Source organism: Bombina bombina, chromosome 6, assembly GCF_027579735.1.
Source record: "Bombina bombina isolate aBomBom1 chromosome 6, aBomBom1.pri, whole genome shotgun sequence".
Lineage (NCBI taxonomy): Eukaryota > Metazoa > Chordata > Amphibia > Anura > Bombinatoridae > Bombina > Bombina bombina.
Genome location: NC_069504.1, coordinates 1,038,868,738 through 1,038,892,604, shown reverse-complemented (window position 1 = coordinate 1,038,892,604; position 23,867 = coordinate 1,038,868,738). Strand labels below are relative to the sequence as shown.

The 23,867-nt window shown below is 37.5% G+C and overlaps 1 protein-coding gene across 5 annotated transcripts; it reads right to left on the bottom strand.

Annotated features, from left to right (window-relative positions):
* Positions 1-1,133: 1,133 nt before the first annotated feature.
* On the bottom strand, positions 1,134-23,098 carry THG1L (tRNA-histidine guanylyltransferase 1 like). Of its 5 annotated transcripts, XM_053716225.1 has the most exons (6): positions 22,895-23,098; positions 21,754-21,930; positions 19,993-20,162; positions 15,276-15,364; positions 2,283-2,390; positions 1,134-1,415 (listed from the first exon to the last, which is right to left on the bottom strand). In XM_053716225.1, exons 1-6 carry the CDS (start codon positions 23,083-23,085, stop codon positions 1,272-1,274), a joined length of 879 nt encoding a protein of 292 aa, XP_053572200.1. In that variant the 5' UTR covers positions 23,086-23,098; the 3' UTR covers positions 1,134-1,271. The 5 variants fall into 5 exon arrangements, with proteins under 5 accessions (XP_053572200.1, XP_053572202.1, XP_053572204.1 ...); XM_053716227.1 differs by lacking the exon at positions 21,754-21,930; XM_053716229.1 differs by lacking the exon at positions 21,754-21,930 and having other exon boundaries at positions 19,993-20,158; positions 22,895-23,020.
* Positions 23,099-23,867: the final 769 nt, after the last annotated feature.

The window sequence follows — 23,867 nt, the reverse complement described above, 5'->3', positions numbered from 1 at the left end:
GTATCTTGCACTGAACAGGTTGTATGAGGAATATGTTAACATATCTATGTGATTGTGCTGAATATCTAGTAGTTATAACATTATACAGGGGTTTACAAACCCACATGCGTGGAAGCTTCGTCAATTCTCAGCATATACACTATGCAGTTTGTTTCTAGCCTTAAGCTCTGTGTCCTGAATGCACCGCTGCACCCGCTACATCTGTTTATGTTACTATGTTATTATATATCTATGTGACCAGTTAGTTGTAACAATATACATGGATTTACAAACCCATATCCACAGGAGCGTTGACAATTCTTAGCTAATACACTATACTGTTTGTTACAAGTCTTATGCTCCCTGCACACGCTGCATCTGTATACATACTATAATTGTGTCCGCTACACAGGGTACTGTTGCCACTTTGTATATACGTATAATTTAAACATGGATGTTTTATATATATTTATATTGTTTTTGTTTTCACTGTATAAATGGACACTGGGTTTGTTTACAATGAAATGGTTGCCTTGGCAACTATCTTTGGTGGTTTTTCCACAGGGGGAGGGTCTGATGTGCAGGTATAAATGTTTGTTTACAAGCAGTGTCGGCTGGCCGCTCCAGCGTTTTGTCCTATTCTTGCATGTTTGCTATACGTGTGAAATACATTTTTCCTGCTTCAATATTACTGCTGTGCTGCTCTATTTCTATTTTTCTATAAATGTTTGTTTCACTATATGCAACATTGGTCTGAGGAAGGGGAGTATTCCCCGAAACGTCACTGAATAAATATTCTTTTGTATTAAGACCAGAGAGTGCTGTCTTCTACTTGATTATATAAACACACATATATACATACACAAGAATGTACAATACAATTACACTGATTCCTTTACAATGACAACTTTGTTTACCTAACACTACAGCACAACCATCCCAATTCAACTAACCTAATGAAATAGAATCCTGTACGCACAGCAGCATATCACCTTCATGCAAGATAAAGTATGTAACTTGCTTGCAGGGCGGGAGTTCAGGCTGGTGCTTAGAGCACCAGAACAAGGGAGCTCTTCATCTAACAGTGCCATCTGCTGGCCTCTAACATTAAAAAAAAATACTCTAAAACTTGTGCACCAATGTCCACGCTAATATCCTTTAGGGGAAATTCTTTATTTAAATACATTTCAGGTCATTAATATATTTAACACCAATGTTCTCTAAAATCTTTATTAAGATTACATTATATAAAAACAATTGTAAATTACTATAACCAAAGGGGATCAAAGTTCTCATAAAGGATGATCCTGCCAAAACTCGTCTCCTATGACATCACAATGTAATATAACAGTCTCATTTCTTGTCCGTGACACTTCAATCTCCCTCTCTTCTGATTCATGGGGCAGCTTTATCCTCTTCTTGCTGACATCATCCACCTACAACATAAGATACACATTAAAACCAAGCTGCCTTTCCTTTACAGGGCTAAAAATTTTAGTAAAGACTAAACTAAATAGTGGAAGTATGAACCCTCGGAATCACTGACAGCAGTGTACATAGTATATTAAACAACAATGAATAGAGGAGTCAGACTACCATCTAAATGTAGTCTTCTGGTGCATTAAATCTAAGTGTTTACAAAATGACATGAGATAATGGTTTATCACAAAAAGGATAGGTTGGTATTGTGCTATAACCTGTGCAAACAGAAGGGGGGGAAACCGTAACATTTATAAATAAATAAAAAATGTCCCTCATAAAAAGTCATCAAGGAATAGTTTAGGAAAAATGGAGATGCTCATTTCAAAGGTTCCAATTCCTTCTTTTAAATGTTGCAGACAACCTAAAACTATATATCTATCTATTTCTATCTATCTCACTAAACAGAACACAGTTATAATGGTTTAGGCCTCCATATCCAGTTTCTGTCATAGTAATCATGTCTGTAGTATATAGTAATTGTGAGTTTCAATATTAAATAGAAAGAAAACACTTTAAGAAAAGGTAATATACAATGTTTAATTATTCTTAGTAAACAACTGAGCAATGTCTATTTTTTCCCTTTCATAGAATTTAAAAGGGACAGTAAAGTGTAAATTAGAAAGTGTTTTAAGCTGCTGCTGTCTGTATCATAAAAGTTTATTTTGACATGAATGTCTTTTTAAAATATTGACCCTCAATACTGGTTCCACACCCTCCAGCTCCCCCATTCAATCACTTATCTGGCAACCAAAGGGATTGCAGCTTACAAAAAGGATCTGTCCAGGGAAACAGGACTGACAATATAAAAACAGCAAAATCACCTTCTGCCAAACAAGAATAGATCCTTTTCTATAAACCAGAGGCTCCTTGTTGTAGTTGATGTTAAATTCCGTAAACAATATTTCATTCTTGTCTGCAGCAACAGTTCCCTATAAAAATAAACATTTATATGATGATTATATATTTTATGCAGACACCACATTTATGTTTTATCTTTAACACTTTAATCCAAACAAATGCAGTAATTGTAAAATGTAATATACACTTTACCTTTAGGTTTTAAAGGGAAATTAAAGGAACATCAAACCCAAAATATGTCTTACATGATTCAGATAAAACATACATTTTTTAAACAATTTTCCAATTTACTTCTATTATCAATTTTGCTTCATTCTCTTGGTATCCTTTATTGAAGGTGCAGCAATGCACTACTGGGCGCTAATTAAACACATTGATAAACCAATGACAAGAGGTATATATCATTGAATATTTTTTTGGGGGGGGGTTTCATTTCACTTTAAATTGCCGAGTACAACTACAGTATTAGGAGAAAAAAACAAAAACAATAGCATGGTGAGTAGTAACCCTGTGTCTGCAGCTTTCTTCTAAGTAATTCTCTTATTAGAAGCCCTTACAAGTATTAGTGAAGCTCTCTACCATCCTCCACTGGAAGGTTAATTTATTTTGCTGCCTCTTCTTTAGTTAGCATTTCAATAGCCAATAAGGCAGTACTGAGAATTTCAATACTGTATAGGTGGCAGCCCAGAGGCCAAAATAATTTTTTTTTTTTTGTAAAAAAGTTGAATTTTTCTGCAGGTCATTTGAAATGAAATTACATTATTTTTTTTTATTGAGGACAGTATAAGAAAAAAACATTATAACAACATAATTGTCATACACATCAAATATTCATATTGGTGGTTTATAGTTGACACAATGATGGTCCTCTTTTTTTCATCCCTTCTAGTCTAAAAGGTCACTCTTGGACCTGTGGTGTTATATATGTCCATGAATAGGGATTATTAATAACCATAACAGTAACATAAAAAAGATGTGATGAGCCATAGCTGCAAACAACATTATTATCTAAAACAGTGCTTGTATAGTCCCAGCAATCAATTAAACTTATGTGATTTCTAAGTGGGAGCTTATAGTTTAACAGGGATATAGGTAATTTGGTGTAAGCGCTTTAATGAGGAGGATTGGCTATACTGCATTGGGGATATGTAGGATTAAGATTTGAGGGGAAAGGGAGATAAGGGGTTGTAATTTCTAGATGGTATTGGTTCTAAGTACTATATCCATTCCAATGAGGTAAAAACTGGGTTGTTATGCTCCTGCCAGAGATATCATAATCAATGCTATGTGGAACTGTCGCCTTCTCGTGGTTGACGGTTAAGTTGGTCAGCAGAAAACTTATGGCAGCATAACAGATAGGAGATTGCTTATGGATAAGCTGGTTCTAAAAAGTGATTGCTTTAGTATGTCACTCTCAATACGTGCATAACCTGTTCTGCCCTTCAGTAACCCCGGCCGTGGGTCACATATCAGAGATCCTATATAGGTTAGCCTTCTGTGTCCTGTTTGCTTTCTGAGATACAATGAACCAGAGATGTTTTAATTCAAAGGAATATTAATCCCCTCAATGCCCCATAACACAATAAGATATCATAAATAGAACATAAGTATAATTTACCAGAGGCGGTAATGTCACATATGCCCTGCTGAACATATACACTCATTGAAAGTACCTAGCTGAGCATGTGAGCTATAGGAAGCTGCAGGCACCACACAGCACGAATAAATAGTAATAAGCTCAGACCACTGATATTTACCGCACGTAACTCTAAAAGAGAGACCAACCATACTCAGTCCTCAGATTCTCCCCTGCAGGCAAAGTCTGATGAGGAGGGTGTGGGCAAAAATGATCGCTATTTAAACTATAAAATATATGGCTGACATCACATTAAAACATGTCCCAGCGACATCATTGCCACTACTGCAGAGCGCATGATGGTAGCAACAGAGTCCTATTTATCAGCGCTTCAGCAGTATATTGCCTGAGAAAAACGCCTTCATATTACCCCTCTCCTGTCTTCGGGATATGCCCCTCGTTATGAAAGTGTAGGGTGTCTTGCCGAGAGATAACTGGTATTGTAGGCAATGTGTTGTAGGCAATGTGTAGTGCTCTTTGTACGTATTGGAGGGTGGCCTGGGTTTGTAGTTAGCACCAGTATGCTCGTTGCAGGGTTTTACCACCAGTGGGTCTATCGTGTGTGCTGCGGTCTCTTCCTCCAAGTTTAGACGCTTCAGCAAATAATCATACGGAGCTCTCTCAATTAACCTGTGCATGAGGATGTCAAATTTTGTAAAGAAATCTTCAAGTTGCGACAGGCAGCTCTCTTCCGCCATGCTTGTCAAGCGTCGCTGATTAAAGTTTTCTATTCCTCGTTGCAAGGAACTTAAGGCTGCTTGGTAGTGGAGAACAGTAGATTAGTTTGAGTACTTCTTAGTGAGGTTTAGAAGAGATTCAGTAAGTCAGTATACCTGACGGCACTGATGACCCAGCTCTTCCCAGGGGGGGAGGTGGATACCTAGTAGTAGGCCGCCGCCTTAAGCCTTAATGTTCCAATCTGAGGTCCCAATATCTTACAACAGCCGGAAAAATAACAAATGGGGTCACAATTAGCAGGACTGCGACTCCCTTATAAAATGTATGCTTAATATTGCTGCTGATAGTTAATAATCGGTGGATTATCAAAGATTTCTCTGGAGCACTCAGAATATGCGTCCTATCCAGTACGCTGCATGGACACGCCCCGAAATTCAATTTTAAATTTGATAGTTACACTAAACACCAGGTCAATAGCAATGTGTTGATTAAATGCAGAATAAAGCAAATTTTAAAAATGTATAATAAATTGCAGCAGTTGAAAATGTCATTAAAAATTAGCCGCAGGAATAAAAAAAAAAAAAAAAGAATGAAAATGTTCAAAAGGCACAGTAAAGCCAAACTTTAACATTTATGATTCTGAGAATGCAATTTTAAACAACTTATATGATCAAATTTGCCTACTTCTCTTGGTATCCTTTGTTAAGAGTAATCCTAGGTGAGCTCAGGAGCGTGCATGTATCTTTAACCATCTGGCAGCAGGGTTTGCAACAAAGTTTACATCAATGTTATACATATTTGCAAACTCTGCTGCCATAGAGTGTCTGTAATGTTCTATGTCAGATGTGTTTGCAACAATCTTTTTAACAATGTTACACACTTACAAACACTGCTGACAGATGGCTAAGGACACATGCTTGCTACTGAGCTCACCCAGGGTTACTGTTTAACAAATGGTACACCGAGAACTAAACAAAATGAATAATCAAAGTAAATTGGATAGGCGTTAAGAAAACTGCATGTTCTAGCAGAATCACAAATGCTTAATTTTGACTTTACTATCCCTTTAAGTTTTTGAAATGTCTCTTGAATAAATGTTTCCTTTGCTCTTGGTCTAACATTACATAATTAAAAAAGTAAAAATGTAGAAATAAAAAAAGGTGCATTGCTCACAAGAATGTCTAACGTTCAGGAGTCACAGCTTTACAGATTGTCAATCAATGTGTTGTCGCTTTGCAGAACTCCCCATATTTGACTGTTCGCTTCAAACAGCACTTCTCTTCATGTTTTCCTTAACACAATACAGGCAGAGTGACGATCCTTATGCAAAGCAAGAACTGCAAACCGAAAGCATAAACAGTTTCAATAAGGGCAGTTTCTAGAGACCCTGAATGCGAGGGTAAAATTAGAGAAATGTACGTGTCCTCCCAAACTCTAAAGTGTGCACCTGCGTGCACACGCATAAACTCCACACATGGCCACAAGGCAAGGCCAACCACAGCATCTAATAAACAACAGCGACATGGGCTGCAGAGATGACATCCACAGGCTTCAAGGTAACAGGATCTTACACTCCGGTACTTGCCTGGATCAAGTGTTATGAGCTTAAATTTGGAATGGATTGAAATTTCCTAAGATTTGGGGACTGGGAACAGCCAGAATGGATTCCAGTATCCTCCACATGCAATCTAATTTTTATGTGTGTGGTCACCTTTGTAGGGCCCTGATGGCAGCCCTGTGTGGTGGTAGTGCCTCAGGTAGCTGTCCAGTTCACCCGCTCAATATATAGGCCCTGGTTAATGCATGTGTCCTTTTCTTTTCCCCACCTCCTTATCCTGAGCTTCTAACATCCTAAATGAGGAGTCTGAATTATGGTCTAAATGCTGATAGAAATCCAATTTGTTGAGCACAGAGGCTATTCTGTGAGCAAAACATCTGATGAGAGAACCAAGTGACCGGACCCACAAGGTGAATTGTACAGCAGTACTGAGAACTGCTCTGTAACAGGAGGTAAGGGGAACACAAGTCTAGGTGAATTGTACAACAGTATTGAGAACTGCTCTGTAACAGGAGGTAAGGGGAACACACGTCTAGGTGAATTGTACAGCAGTACTAAGAACTGCTCTGTAACAGGAGGTAAGGGGAACACACGTCTAGGTAAATTGTACAGCAGTACCGAGAACTGCTCTGTAACAGGAGGTAAGGGGAACACAAGTCTAGGTGAATTGTACAACAGTACTGAGAACTGCTCTGTAACAGGGAGGTAAGGGGAACACAAGTCTAGGTGAATTGTACAGCAGTACTGAGAACTGCTCTGTAACAGGAGGTAAGGGGAACACAAGTCTAGGTAAATTGTACAGCAGTACCGAGAACTGCTCTGTAACAGGAGGTTAGGGGAACACAAGTCTAGGTGAATTGTACAACAGTACTGAGAACTGCTCTGTAACAGGAGGTAAGGGGAACACAAGTCTAGGTAAATTGTACAACAGTATTGAGAACTGCTCTGTAACAGGAGGTAAGGGGCACACAAGTCTAGGTGAATTGTACAGCAGTACTGAGAACTGTTCTGTAACAGGAGGTAAGGGGCACACAAGTCTAGGTGAATTGTACAGCAGTACTGAGAACTGTTCTGTAACAGGAGGTATGGGGAACACAAGTCTAGGTAAATTGTACAGCAGTACCGAGAACTGCTCTGTAACAGGAGGTTAGGGGAACACAAGTCTAGGTGAATTGAACAACAGTACTGAGAACTGCTCTGTAACAGGAGGTAAGGGGAACACAATTGTACAACATTACTGAGAACTGCTCTGTAACAGGAGGTAAGGGGCACACAAGTCTAGGTGAATTGTACAGCAGTATTGAGAACTGCTCTGTAACAGGAGGTAAGGGGCACACAAGTCTAGGTTAATTGTACAACAGTGGAAATTACACTGCAAGTGATTGTATCTTTAAATTGATATAAAGTGCAGTATACTCACTCCGAGTAATTCGGAATCCGGCTCCTCAAAGATAGTTGGTAACTTTAGAATACTTCCAAAAAAGGCAGCAAAAATACTTGTTGTATCAAACAAAATATTTATTAAAACGTATTAAAAAGCTCTTTTTCAGCTTGGCTCTATGCGTTTCAACGACTAAATCGTCTTTTTCAAGAGCAGTAAGAAACAATTGGAAGTGCTGCCTTAGGAGTATTTACAGGTGTATTTATACAGGTAATCAATGTTCCTGTTCCGGTGACAAACACCGGAATAGGACTCACAAATAAAACATTTTATTTTTATTTTTATCCCCATCCGATTGTGTTTTGAGAGTAATGCATTTTTTATATATATGCTTAAGCTATTTCGCTCAAAATCTCAATAATTTGCCAAATTGGATCGGTATAAACAAAATTTAACGTTATTTGACCAATCACAGTGAAAATAATATGGAAGTTCCCTTTCGAGTCCCGAATTTGTACAGTTCCCTTTCAGGTCCGCCGAAGGATGAGTTGTCGTGTTCCAATTCAACCAATCGGATGGCGAGCGTTGTTCCAGATACTTTGTGTGTGAAAATCTGTTTCCTGGTTTGTCCGGACAGTTCTATATCACATGTCCCGAATTGGCCAATCTCTTTGTGAGCGATGTTTTCGCCATATTCTTGTGATAGCCGATATTCTGAATTTCTTCTAAGGGGTATGTAATGGAAAGTGCAGGTCACTTTGGGTCATATATATTTCAAATACAGAAACGATTACAGTGAAATCCCTTCTTGGAAAAAAACTTTTCATACCTTTGGATAGATTATCTAACATTTTAATAACTAGAGCTAACAATATTGTATCTAAAATTGAATAATAATAAAAATAAAAATAAAAGTTAAAATAAAATTAAATTAAAATAAGATAAAATTATGATAAAATAAACTACTCATAATAAAATAAAAGTGGTTTAGTCTCCTTTATAAGAAGGACTCAAACATAGATTTAAACATTTGGACATTGATACATTTTCATTCTACATCAAACAAATATCTACATCCTTGAATATAATACAATTTATGTATATATAAAATAAATGATTAAATACAAATAAATGCATAATATAAATGTGGGTGTGTAATTTCTCTATATTGAGTTTCTCTATATTGAATTAAATGAATGCAGCCACTCTAATATCTTTATTTAAACCATAGTGTCCATATGTTTTTAGTGTGTGTATCCACCATAGTTCTCTTTTGTTAAAGGGACATTAAACCCAAAAAAATTCTTTCATTATTCAGACAGAGAATACAATTTTAAACAAAATTACAATTTACTTCTATTATCTAATTTGCTTCATTCTTTAGATATCCTTAGTTAAAGAAATAGCAATGCACATGGGTGAGCCAATCACATGAGGCATCTATTTGCAGCCACCAATCAGAAGCTACTGAGCCTATCTAGATATGCTTTTCAGGAAAGAATATCACGAGAATGAAGCAAATTAGATAATAGAAGTAATTTAGAAAGATGTTTAAAATTGCATTCTCTATCTGAATCATGAAAGAAAAAATTTGGGTTTAATGTCCCTTTAAGTTCTTTTTCTATCTCCCCCCCTCTCCAATGTAATGAAACTTTTTCTATTCCAATCCATGATAGATGTTTTTTGTCATATAGTGGACAATTATTATAATGTAAAGGGACACCGTGATCATCTTTCTCCTTTTCAATTTTGTTAAGGTGCTCTAGTATACGTGTCTTTACAAACCTTGAGGTTTGACCTAAATACTGAATCTGGCAATTACACTGAAGTAAGTAAATTATATTTTTGGTTTTACAACTGATAAAATCTTTTATTGTATAGGATTTGCCTGTTACAGAGGAAGTGAATGTCTTGTATGTTTTCTTAGTGTGATTGCATGCTTTGCAATGCCCACATGTATAAAATCCTGTTAGATTTGCAATTTGAATGGGTTTTGGAGGCTTCATCCCTTTGATAAGGGAAGGAGCTAGTTTCTGTTTAAAATTTGTTCCCTTTCTAAAGGTTATTATTGGTTTATTAGGAATGATATTATTCAAATATTCATCATTTTTAAGAACATTCCAATGTTGATTTATATGTTTAATCTGTTTATGTCCACTGTTGTATGTGGTAATAAACCTTGGGAAATTTGAATTATTTATAACGTCTTTTTTGGTATTTGAAATTAAAGAATCCCGATTCCTATTTTCCACTTCAACCCTATCTTGTTCTAAAATATTACTGTCATAACCTTTATGTTCAAATCTTTCTTTGATTATTTTAGATTGAGTGTTAAAGTCATCTATGGTATCACAATTCCTTCTTATACGAAGGAATTGCCCTTTGGGGATAGCTTTTAGCCAAGTTGGGTGATGTTCACTATCTCTTCTGATGTAAGTATTCATATCGCAACTTTTAAAAAAGGTTTTGGTGTGTATATTTCCTGCTTCTACAAAAATTGTTAAATCTAAAAAATTAATTTGGGTTTTATTGAATTCTGGTGTTAATATTATGCCCATATTGTTTTCATTTAAGTGGGAAACAAAGTTTTTTGATGCCTCCTCATCTTTATTCCAGATACATAAGACATCATCTATGTACCGCCGCCAGGACACCAGGCCCGCCCCAACCACGCCACATGACCATACATAAGTGTGTTCAAAGTGGTCCATGTAAATGTTGGCGTAGCTTGGGGCGAACCTGGTGCCCATGGCGGTGCCACATATCTGAAGATACTGTTTGTTATCAAACCAAAAAAAGTTATGCTTTAATATGAATTCTATTGATATTAAAATGAATTCTATTGATATTAAAATTAATTCTAATAATGCGGTAGATAGATTGTCATCTTGTTCAAGTTTCCATTTTATGGCTGCTATACCTTTTTTATGGTCAATAATAGAATATAGAGATGTTACATCCATTGTTAGCCATGAATAGCCTGATTAAAAGATTTTATCAGTTGTAAAACCAAAAATATAATTTACTTACTTCAGTGCAATTGCCAGATTCAGTATTTAGGTCAAACCTCAAGGTTTGTAAAGACACGTATACTAGAGCACCTTAACAAAATTGAAAAGGAGAAAGATGATCACGGTGTCCCTTTACATTATAATAATTGTCCACTATATGACAAAAAACATCTATCATGGATTGGAATAGAAAAAGTTTCATTACATTGGAGAGGGGGGAGATAGAAAAAGAACTTAACAAAAGAGAACTATGGTGGATACACACACTAAAAACATATGGACACTATGGTTTAAATAAAGATATTAGGGTAACTGCATTCATTTAATTCAATATAGAGAAACTCAATATAGAGAAATTACACACCCACATTTATATTATGCATTTATTTGTATTTAATCATTTATTTTATATATACATAAATTGTATTATATTCAAGGATGTAGATATTTGTTTGATGTAGAATGAAAATGTATCAATGTCCAAATGTTTAAATCTATGTTTGAGTCCTTCTTATAAAGGAGACTAAACCACTTTTATTTTATTATGAGTGGTTTATTTTATTTTATCATAATTTTATCTTATTTTAATTTAATTTTATTTTAACTTTTATTTTTATTTTTATTATTATTCAATTTTAGATACAATATTGTTAGCTCTAGTTATTAAAATGTTAGATAATCTATCCAAAGGTATGAAAAGTTTTTTTCCAAGAAGGGATTTCACTGTAATCGTTTCTGTATTTGAAATATATATGACCCAAAGTGACCTGCACTTTCCATTACATACCCCTTAGAAGAAATTCAGAATATCGGCTATCACAAGAATATGGCGAAAACATCGCTCACAAAGAGATTGGCCAATTCGGGACATGTGATATAGAACTGTCCTGACAAACCAGGAAACAGATTTTCACACACAAAGTATCTGGAACAACGCTCGCCATCCGATTGGTTGAATTGGAACACGACAACTCATCCTTCGACGGACCTGAAAGGGAACTGTACAAATTCGGGACTCGAAAGGGAACTTCCATATTATTTTCACTGTGATTGGTCAAATAACGTTCAATTTGTTTATACCGATCCGATTTGGCAAATTATTGAGATTTTGAGCGAAATAGCTTAAGCATATATATAAAAAATGCATTACTCTCAAACCACAATCGGATGGGGATAAAAATAAAATGTTTTATTTGTGAGTCCTATTCCGGTGTTTGTCACCGGAACAGGAACATTGATTACCTGTATAAATACACCTGTAAATACTCCTAAGGCAGCACTTCCAATTGTTTCTTACTGCTCTTGAAAAAGACGATTTAGTCGTTGAAACGCGTAGAGCCAAGCTGAAAAAGAGCTTTTTAATACGTTTTAATAAATATTTGTTTGATACAACAAGTATTTTTGCTGCCTTTTTTGGAAGTATTCTAAAGTTACCAACTATCTTTGAGGAGCCGGATTCCGAATTACTCGGAGTGAGTATACTGCACTTTATATCAATTTAAAGATGAGTGAGTATACTGCACTTTATATCAATTTAAAGATACAATCACTTGCAGTGTAATTTCCATTGTTTATAGATACTAAAGCACATCATGGGAAAACCAGGATATATATCCTTATGAAGAAGCTGAACTCTGAAATTTTCGGAGTGAGTATACTGCACATTATTTTGTTGTTAAATTCTGCAAATCACAAGTCAAATTTTCTTTCTTCAGTGTGCACCATAATATTGAAGACCAGCGCCTCTATTTATCTAATCCATATTCTACTCACAGTCCTGTTGGGAGAGACTGTTAGAAGGCTGCGGTCACCTAAGAGGGGAGTATTGTGCTCTATTCTAGTCATTCTGTACATTGTGTTATTAACATCTAACATATCTGTATAGTTTTTGTAATTATAATTGTACAACAGTACTGAGAACTGCTCTGTAACAGGAGGTAAGGGGAACACAATTGTACAACAGTACTGAGAACTGTTCTGTAACAGGAGGTAAGGGGAACACACGTCTAGGTGAATTGTACAGCAGTACTGAGAACTGCTCTGTAACAGGAGGTAAGGGGAACACAATTGTACAACAGTACTGAGAACTGCTCTGTAACAGGAGGTAAGGGGAACACAATTGTACAGCAGTACTGAGAACTGCTCTGTAACAGGAGGTAAGGGGAACACAAGTCTAGGTGAATTGTACAGCAGTACTGAGAACTGCTCTGTAACAGGAGGTAAGGGGAACACAAGTCTAGGTGAATTGTACAGCAGTACTGAGAACTGCTCTGTAACAGGAGGTAAGGGGAACACAAGTCTAGGTGAATTGTACAGCAGTACTGAGAACTGCTCTGTAACAGGAGGTAAGGGGCACACACGTCTAGGTGAATTGTACAGCAGTACTGAGAACTGCTCTGTAACAGGAGGTAAGGGGAACACAATTGTACAGCAGTACCGAGAACTGCTCTGTAACAGGAGGTAAGGGGAACACAAGTCTAGGTGAATTGTACAGCAGTACTGAGAACTGCTCTGTAACAGGAGGTAAGGGGAACACACGTCTAGGTGAATTGTACAGCAGTACTGAGAACTGCTCTGTAACAGGAGGTAAGGGGAACACAATTGTACAGCAGTACCGAGAACTGCTCTGTAACAGGAGGTAAGGGGAACACAAGTCTAGGTGAATTGTACAGCAGTACTGAGAACTGCTCTGTAACAGGAGGTAAGGGGCACACACGTCTAGGTGAATTGTACAGCAGTACTGAGAACTGCTCTGTAACAGGAGGTAAGGGGAACACAATTGTACAGCAGTACCGAGAACTGCTCTGTAACAGGAGGTAAGGGGAACACAAGTCTAGGTGAATTGTACAGCAGTACTGAGAACTGCTCTGTAACAGGAGGTAAGGGGAACACACGTCTAGGTGAATTGTACAGCAGTATTGAGAACTGTTCTGTAACAGGAGGTAAGGGGAACACAAGTCTAGGTGAATTGTACAGCAGTATTGAGAACTGTTCTGTAACAGGAGGTAAGGGGAACACACGTCTAGGTGAATTGTACAGCAGTATTGAGAACTGTTCTCTAACAGGAGGTATGGGGAACACACGTTTAGGTGAATTGTACAGCAGTACCGAGAACTGTTCTGTAAAAGGAGGTAAGGGGGACACAAGTCTAGGTAAATTGTACAGCAGTACCGAGAACTGTTCTGTAAAAGGAGGTAAGGGGGACACAAGTCTAGGTGAATTGTACAGCAGTACTGAGAACTGCTCTGTAACAGGAGGTAAGGGGAACACAAGTCTAGGTGAATTGTACAGCAGTACTGAGAACTGCTCTGTAACAGGAGGTAAGGGGAACACAAGTCTAGGTGAATTGTACAACAGTACCGAGAACTGCTCTGTAACAGGAGGTAAGGGGAACACAAGTCTAGGTAAATTGTACAGCAGTACCGAGAACTGTTCTGTAACAGGAGGTAAGGGGCACACAAGTCTAGGTGAATTGTACAGCAGTACTGAGAACTGCTCTGTAACAGGAGGTAAGGGGCACACACGTCTAGGTGAATTGTACAGCAGTACTGAGAACTGCTCTGTAACAGGAGGTAAGGGGAACACAATTGTACAGCAGTACCGAGAACTGCTCTGTAACAGGAGGTAAGGGGAACACACGTTTAGGTGAATTGTACAGCAGTACCGAGAACTGTTCTGTAAAAGGAGGTATGGGGAACACACGTCTAGGTGAATTGTACAGCAGTACCGAGAACTGTTCTGTAACAGGAGGTATGGGGAACACACGTCTAGGTGAATTGTACAGCAGTACCGAGAACTGTTCTGTAACAGGAGGTATGGGGAACACACGTCTAGGTGAATTGTACAGCAGTACTGAGAACTGCTCTGTAACAGGAGGTAAGGGGAACACAAGTCTAGGTGAATTGTACAGTAGTACTGAGAACTGCTCTGTAACAGGAGGTAAGGGGAACACAATTGTACAGTAGTACTGAGAACTGTTCTGTAACAGGAGGTAAGGGGAACACAATTGTACAACAGTACTGAGAACTGCTCTGTAACAGGAGGTAAGGGGAACACAATTGTACAGTAGTACTGAGAACTGCTCTGTAACAGGAGGTAAGGGGAACACAACTGTGCTGCTTTATATGTTCCACGCTAAGAGCGGACACTAATATACTGAATGCGTTTTAAAGCCATGATTGTTCTTGGATTTAACCAGAAGTGTGCTTAATTTTAGAGACTTTAGGATTATTGTTGTTGCCATCTCAAGCTTTACGTTCTGCAGACATGCTGCATTTTCTGAGATGACAGATAGCAACATGTTCGGTTTTGAGGGGTGGTGGGATCAAAAGGTAAAAGCAGCTATTTTAAAATGAGAAAATAAAGGTAAAGGCGATGTTTTGTAAACAATACAAAGATCATTCAGAACTCGTTAAAGTGAAGAAAAAAATTACTGTATGATCCTTTAAATTGTGACAAAAAAAAACAAGGTGTTGAGGATATGTATGAGACATAGTTGTGTGGATAAGACTGAAATGACACTTCTGTGTTTATCTGTAGCTGTAAAACACTGCAGGAGGCACATAGCCTACAGTGCTTATCTCACCTGATCCTTGCACAAGCTAAAATAATTTACATAATTTAATAAAGCTCACAATTCATCAGACAGTACATTGCGCAATAGGAACCTATACAAAGTAGGGTTTAGCTCACCTTCAGCCTTTCCTGTGCTTGTGATGGTGATAAACCCCCTTTCTGTACAAGTGACCAGAACACTGTATTGTATAGGTTGTTAATGTGACCTAAAGAAGGAAAAAAAGAACAGAACAAAAAACAAACAAATTAAAAGGTGCTTATCCACTTTTAAACCAAAATTAGCCATTACATAATGGCATTAAGTGCAATATTAAAGGGATATGAAACAAAAAAAATGTGTGTGAGAGATTTGGGCAGAGCATTTAATTTAAAAAAAAAAAAGTTTCCAATTTACTTTTATTATCAAATTTTCTTTGTTCCTCCGATGTTCTATGTTGAAGAGATACTAAGGAAGGCATCTGGAGCACTACCTGGCAGGAAATACTGCTGCCATCTAGTGCTCTTCCAAATCTGCTGCCATAGAGCTCCAGAAATGGGCAGTCTCCTCAGCATACGTCCATGCTTTTCAACAAAAGTTACCATGAGAACCAAGAAACATTTATAATAGAAGTAAAAGTAGAAAGTTATTTAAAACTACATGCTCTATCTGAATCATAATAGAAACAGTTTGGGTTTCATATCCCTTTAAATTAATATGCAGCTTTGTTTTTTCAGAGGAGTATACTTTAAAGGGACAGTATACACTGATTTTCATATAACTGCATGTAATAGACACTACTATAAAGAATAATATGCACAGATACTGATATAAAAATCCAGTATAAAACTGTTTAAAAACGTACTTAGCGCCGTGGGAAGAGGTGTCTCCATTTCTCAGGTATGGTTCTACTCTCAGAGAGAGACACTATTTTATATGAATATAGGAGGAAAAGTTGATTTTGTTATATTTGTTGTTTTAATTATCAACCTTAATATGATTGAAGCGAGTACTACTCATCTCACCACTATGCAGCCCGCCTATCTAGCGGTACAAGAGGGGTTAAGAATAAAAGAAAAAGAAACTATGGAATGTTTAACTCACTTGGCAGTAGATAACCTGACAGAGAGGAGGGTTCAAATGCGGGTGGATGGATTATTAATATGTCAGAAATATCTATAGTTCAATGGAGATGAGAATGTAATGGTAAAAGTATTTTTTTTTATGTATGTATAAGGTAAAAATTTCCAATAAAAAGCACTTTAAAATAAAAACGTACTTAGAAGCTCTCAGTTTAGCTCTGTTGAAAAGGTAGCTGGAAACCCCACTGCAAGTGGCAAATAAGACCCTCCGCCCTCCCCCTTCTTTTGCATATGAAAAGACCCTTTACATAACCAGGAGCAAGCTGGACAAGGTAGCCGACGGTATTCACATCAAACTTTGGGGCTTGGTTAGGAGTCTGAAAATCAGAGCAATGTTCTTTAAAAATAAGCAAAATTATACATTAACCCCTTAACGACTGAGGACGTGCAGGGTACGTCCTCAGAAAAAAGGCAGTTAATGCCTGAGAACGTACCCTGCACGTCCTCAGTGTGGAAAGCAGCTGGAAGCGATCCTGCTCGCTTCCAGCTGCTTTCCGGTTATTGCAGTGATGCCTCGATATGGAGGCATCCTGCAATAACCTTTTTAAGTCATCCGGTGCAGAGAGAGCCACTCTGTGGCCCTCTCTGCACCGGAGATCGGTGGCTACCTGCGTTGGTGGGTGGGAGCCGGACCGGGAGGCGGGTGGCGGCCATCGATGGCCATGTGGATCTGAAGGGGGGCGGGATCGTGGGCGGGGGTGGCTGGGGGCGCGCACGGGCGCGTGCACGGGAGGGTGGGGGCGGGCGCGTGCACGGGGAGGGAGCGGGTGGGAACCGCTACACTGCAGAAAATGGGGATATAAAAAATATAATAAAAACTAAAATCCAAACAATCAGCAAGGTGGTGGGGGTTTGTTTGTGGGGGGTGGGGGGTTGGGGGAAGCTACACTACAGAAAAAAAACAAAAAAAACCCCAAAAAAGCACTTTTTATTGTAAACTGGGTACTGGCAGACAGCTGCCAGTACCCAAGATGGCCCCCAATAAGGCAGAGGGGAGGGTTAGAGAGCGGTTTTGGGGGGGATCAGGGAGGTTGGGGGCTAAGGGGGGGATCCTACACAGTAGCATATGTAAATTTGCTAAAAAAATTTCATTTTTTTTTTAAAAACCCTTTTATTTTAGTACTGGCAGACTTTCTGCCAGTACTTAAGATGGCGGGGACAATTGTGGGGTGGGGGAGGGAAGGGAGCTGTTTGGGAGGGATCAGGGGGTGGGATGTGTCAGATGGGAGGCTGATCTCTACACTAAAGCTAAAATTAACCCTGCAAGCTCACTACAAACTCCCTAATTAACCCTTTCACTGCTAGCCATAATACACGTGTGAGGCGCAACAGGATTTAGTGGCCTTCTAATTACCAGAAAGCAACGCCAAAGTCATATATGTCTGCTATTTCTGAACAAAGGGGATCCCAGACAAGCATTTACAACCATTTGTGCCATAATTGCACAAGCTGTTTGTAAATGATTTCAGTGAGAAACCTAAAATTGTGAAAAATTTTACGTTTTTTTTTAATTTGATCGCATTTGGCGGTGAAATGGTGGCATGAAATATACCAAAATGTGCCTAGATCAATACTTGGGGTTGTCTACTACACTACACTAAAGCTAAAATTAACCCTACAAGCTCCCTAAAAGCTCCCTAATTAACCCCTTAACTGCTGGGCATGATACACTTGTGGTGCGCAGTGGCATTTAGCGGCCTTCTAATTACCAAAAAGCAACGCCAAAGCCATATATGTGTGCTATTTCTGAACAAAGGGGATCCCAGAGAGGAATTTACAACCATTTATGCCATAATTGCACAAGCTGTTTGTAAATGATTTCAGTGAGAAACCTAAAGTTTGTGAAAAAATTTGTGAAAAAGTGAACAATTTTTTGTATTTGATCGCATTTGGCGGTGAAATGGTGGTATGAAATATACCAAAATTGGCCTAGATCAATACTTTGGGATGTCTACTAAAAAAAAATATATACTTGTCAAGGGATATTCAGGGATTCCTGAAAGATATCAGTGTTCTAATGTAACTAGCGCTAATTTTGGAAAAAAATGGTTTGGAAATAGCAAAGTGCTACTTGTATTTATGGCCCTATAACTTGCAAAAAAAGCAAAGAACATGTAAACATTGGGTATTTCTAAACTCAGGACAAAATTTAGAAACTATTTAGCATGGGTGTTTTTTGGTGGTTTTAGATATGTAACAGATTTTGGGGGTCAAAGTTAGAAAAAGTGTGTTTTTTTCCATTTTTTCCTCATATTTTATAATAAATTATAAGCTATGATGAAAATAATGGTATCTTTAGAAAGTCCATTTAATGGCGAGAAAAACGGTATATAATATGTGTGGGTACAGTAAATGAGTAAGAAGAAAATTACAGCTAAACACAAACACCGCAAAAATGTAAAAATAGCCTTGGTCCCAAACGGACAGAAAATGGAAAAGTGCTCTGGTCACTAAGGGGTTAAAAAAAAAATAAAAAAAATTATGGGCTTTATAAATAGATCATCTACAAAACATTTATGCAAAGAAAAAATGAGTGTATAATGGCCCTTTAACTTTTTGTAGATGTTCTTGTAGCTAGAGCAAAAGAAGTGCAATAAGCAGCACAAACCTGTGCATACGGATGCGGTATAAACATAGACTATGGTTCACGTGTGTGAAGGTGGGGAAAGAGCGCTCTAGACTGCAACGTTCTTCCTTCTTATTTTCCGTTTTAACAGATCAGTTACATAACCACTCTATATAAAATCACTCATTCATATTGACAGATAACGCACACCTAACAAGGCCTTTCGCATCCATTCACCATAGAAATATAAAACCCTTAATTCAAAAGGGGGGGCTTCAAATCATTCAAATCAGGGATTTCATATCCTAAGTTATAGGTGTCAAGTGAACATCACAGTAATAACAAACAATAAACTTGCAGTCACAGCAAGCCTCATTTTGTAAGGTTGTTATTTGCAGGCATCCAAATGAATGAGGGCACTGGATGGGTGTACAAATAGATGACATTTTGTATAATAAAGAAACACACTGGATACATTTTGTATTAGTTCATTTGTTTGTTTAAAGTCAAAATGAAACTTTTATACTTTAAAAATAATATCCAGTTTTGAACAGCTTTTCAATTTACATCCATTATAAGATGTGGTTTGTTCTCTTGGTATCATTTGTTGAAAAGTAAATCTAATTAGGCTCATAGAAGCTCAGGAGCGTGCATGTATCTTTAGCACTCTATAGCAGCAGTGATTGCACAACAATTTATAACATTGCTACATACAATTTAGCAAAGTACTGCTGCCATAGAGTACTACAGACACGTGCACACTCCTGAGCCCATATGAGCCTACCTAGATTTACTCTTTATCAAAGGATACCAAGAGAATAACGTAAATTTGATAACAGAAGTAAATTGGAAAGTTGTTTAAAATAAAATGCTGTATCTGAATTCTGAAAGTTTACATTTTGACTTTTAATGAACACATTTCTTCAGACAAAATATAAAATGTGTTTATTTCCCATATCTAAATGCCATTTATTATTATGATGATCTATTGTTAGGGCAGCACACTCCCTTCAGAGTCCCCATTCGTCTCCACAACTTTGTGGCAACAGTCATGTGATAAGATCATTCCGTTATGACGGAATTTACCCCAGCATTGGCCTACACATAAACAGGATGGTTTAGGAATTACATACTATTCGTTTTTCTTACAGTCAGCCTGTCTCCAGCTCAGATAATCCTTCAAGTTTTGGTTACTGGGATACAACACAACTCGGCCGTCAAATCCAGGAGGATACAGGATTGGCTGATCCGGGAAGAATTCCTTCCAGTAGAAGACATAGCTGGAGGCAAATTGTGAGACCACGTGTGTCATGAACTTGCTTGCGAATAGAGGAGAGAAAAAACAAAACATAAAAAGGATGTTAGTGGCTATGCTGCTGTTGGCCAAACACTTAATGTCAGAATTAACTATTAGCAATGCGTAGACTGAGATATATATATAATTATTTTTTTTAATACACTGGCACTCTCCCATTAATCACCCAATATATTACACAGACTGCATATTGTACACAATGTCTATGATTACAGTTTGCAGTTCAGAAGGTTGGTTGGATTTGAGCGCGTGATATCACGTTATGGGCGGACACCAACCTTCTCAACTGCAAGTCGTAATCATAGACTTTGTTTACAACATACAGTCTGTGCAATAGACAGATGTTCTAGCTGTGGTTGTTTTCTGTAAACCCCTGTGATTTTAACACGTTTTAATAAATTGTTTTAACATTCATCTAAGTTCACTTCTATCTGCTCCTGCTGGAGTCTCCCATTGCTTTTATAACTAGAGATTGATGTGAAGTTCTGCAGCATGTGAGTATACAACTTACATGTGAATTAACCCTGTAGTCTCACAGGACTTCACCATTGATCAGTTTTATTTGAGGTTAACCCTTGGAGTTCGACTGCAGCATTTATGTCCACTAAGAAGTAATCCCTGGGATCACTTATGCACAGTTGGAGTTGGGACTTAGTCTCCAATGGACTTTTTTGGACATATCCTTTTTGCACGCCACTAACACATTGTTTTTTTTCCGTCTATTTTCTTAGACTTTTCTTTTTTTTAAATTTACTTTCTTCAATCCGGAGAGGTATTTACTTCTTAAACTCTGAGTGTTATCTCTTTCCACAGCTGCCATACGGGACATCCATTAGGCCAGGTGCTAGTAAGATGTTGAGCTCTCAACGCAATCCTCAACTTCCTTGGCTAACTGATGACAAGGGGGGCCAGCTGTGCCTTCCCTTGTCACCTTTAGCTACGCGCATTTCACCCTCAAACTATAGGGCTTCTATATTTAGAGTCTCCTTCCTTTAAGCTTCTATTTATTTTACAGAGCTCCTCCTCTTTTAGCCAGGTGAAATATTACTTATATATGTAACTTTTTAATGTATACGAATGATAGATTTATTTTAGATTAATTTATCTTTAAGACTAAGTGAATCATTTTTATGAATCCAGCAAATGTCTTTTTTTAGCTCACTAAAGCACAATTGCAAACTTCTCTCAGTGACTTATTGCTTATTGGCCAAATATATTGGTGGACTGTAAAATGAACTACACATGTAAAACAAAAATATATTTTATTTTAGCTCCAAAAATAATATTGATAGTAAATAAGTAAAAAAATAGCCGTATTGATTCTTGTAAAAGATCCCCACACTAAGATTTGCATTAAGAGAAATCTTAGTGTGGGATCTTTTACAGGAATCAATCCAGTTACGAAAATATCCAAAAGGGCACAAGCTGCTGTTTACTTTCGCATTTGGATCTTCACGAAAGATCGAATGCACACCCCTACTGCCTATATTCCATACACAGATTTGTTTTTAAGATTATATAACTTTTTGTCTGAAAATTAACAGTGTAGCACACCACCACAATAATGCACAATTTTAATAAAAGCATCTCCTAACCTTGCTCTCCTTTTGTACCAGTTGGAATTTTTATGGAAGACAAAGCTGTACTCATCACTTTGCCCATATGCCAAGCAGATGTTATCCAGCTCTTGCATAACATTCTGGGCACATCTGTTCATGAGCTGCAGAGCACGGATGTCATTGGGTTTGGTAAAGTTATGTTGCTCTGAGAATCTGTTGGATAAAGAAGTGAATTATAAAATATGAAATGGAAGAGATTTTACCTTCCTATATAAACTGGAGACAAATTGCCACACAGTCTTACTGCTAGATGCAATACTGGTAGAGTCTCTTTGCAGAAAGTCATTATGTTCCCCATGACAATCACACACGTTCGACAACTGTGATGCTACCGATTATACACAGTAAATTATTAATATAAACTTTAGACAGACAACTGAACAACTTAGAGAACACAAAGTTTAAAAAGCATGGAAGATTTTATGGTAGATACCTTTCTATTTATTTATTTTTTGCTCTGACCCATAGACGTTTCTGCACTAAATAAACACAAATTTCCTTTAAAGGGACATACCAGCCAAAATTGAAATGCACAACTGTGCAATATCATTTTAAATAGAAACATTTTGTAATATTCACATATCAGCGACAATGCTCCAAGTAAAAACCATCACCATTTTGCATCAGCAAAAGGCACTGCTGGTAATCAGAGCAGACTGGCTGTATTACAGTGCAGGTGCTGAGTATATCTAGATATGTTTCAATTTCCTGTGCACAGTAAAAGCTCTCAATGAAACAGTGACCGGTTTTATTAAAAAGCATTCTTATTATGGAAAACGTGCTTATGTTATAAACTGAAAGATGCTCATCTGCATTTCAATTTTAGCTGGAATCTCACTTTGATAGTCAGTGAGAATTAGTAAAATGTACAAAACGCTCCATTTTTTTTATGAATCCAAAAATTTCAAGTATACCAGAAAAGTCAGCTTCACAAACTTTCTCAATGAGCACACGATTGTGATGTTTATAGTACAGTATAAAACTGCAAACCCTGCAGTGACAAACTATTATGCGACATGCTTAAAAGAAGGTGATATTTGTCTCAATAAAATGAATATGCTCCATAGGTTATGTCACCACAATCACATACTACCTGCTGTGCTGATGGAGATCTCACCTGTGGAAGTTCCTGCCATCCAGCCTGACCACCACCCAGCAATTCCGCAGACACGTATCATCTGTTTCAAATTCCCGAACATACTCAAATTTGCTCTTAGCCATTCCCGTAGCCCCTGTGCCAGACGACCAACCCCTAACACCGAGCGTGACACAAACGGCAAAACGCCAAGCAGACAGGGGAACTCTCATAACCGGAAACTAAACAGTGAGACCATTCTAGTCACAGTATTCTTTATCTCTATGGTATTTCGGGAAGACAATCTATGAAAACACTCTATGGTGCTGGAGGTACTAGTATAACGTCAACTACTAGAAAACAGAGGGAAGCACGTGTTGCGTTCGGTAAGATTTGAGCGCTATTGTAGCAGTTGTAAACCGTTTTACTGCCATGGTCGCGGTTACAGAATTTGCCCAGTGACGGCGATGCGATGTTTGCTCTTATTGATTGACTCGCAACGTCCACTTTATCGGAAAACATATATGAACAACAGGTAATTCCCCTTATATACAATAATGACGATTGTTATATAACATAAATAATGGCTGCATAGAAAATAATATCCAAATCGATTGACAATTTATTGTGAATTACACTACGGTTGTGAAAAGTCTAAAAGTATTTGAGAGCACAATAAAGAGGCACCAGTACCTGTTTATTAACCCCTTAATGACCGGACCATTTTTCTGCAGTGTTTGCGTTTAGCTGTAATTTTCCTCTTACTCATTTACTGTACCCACACATATTATATACCGTTTTTCTCGCCATAAAATGGACTTTCTAAAGATACCATTATTTTCATCATATCTTATAATTTACTAAAAAAAAAAAAAAGATAAAATATAAGGAAAACATGGAAAAAACACGCTTTTTCTAACTTTGACCCCCAAAATCTGTTACACATCTACAATCACCAAAAAACACTGATGCTAAATAGCTTATAAATTTTGTCCCGAGTTTAGAAATACCCAAT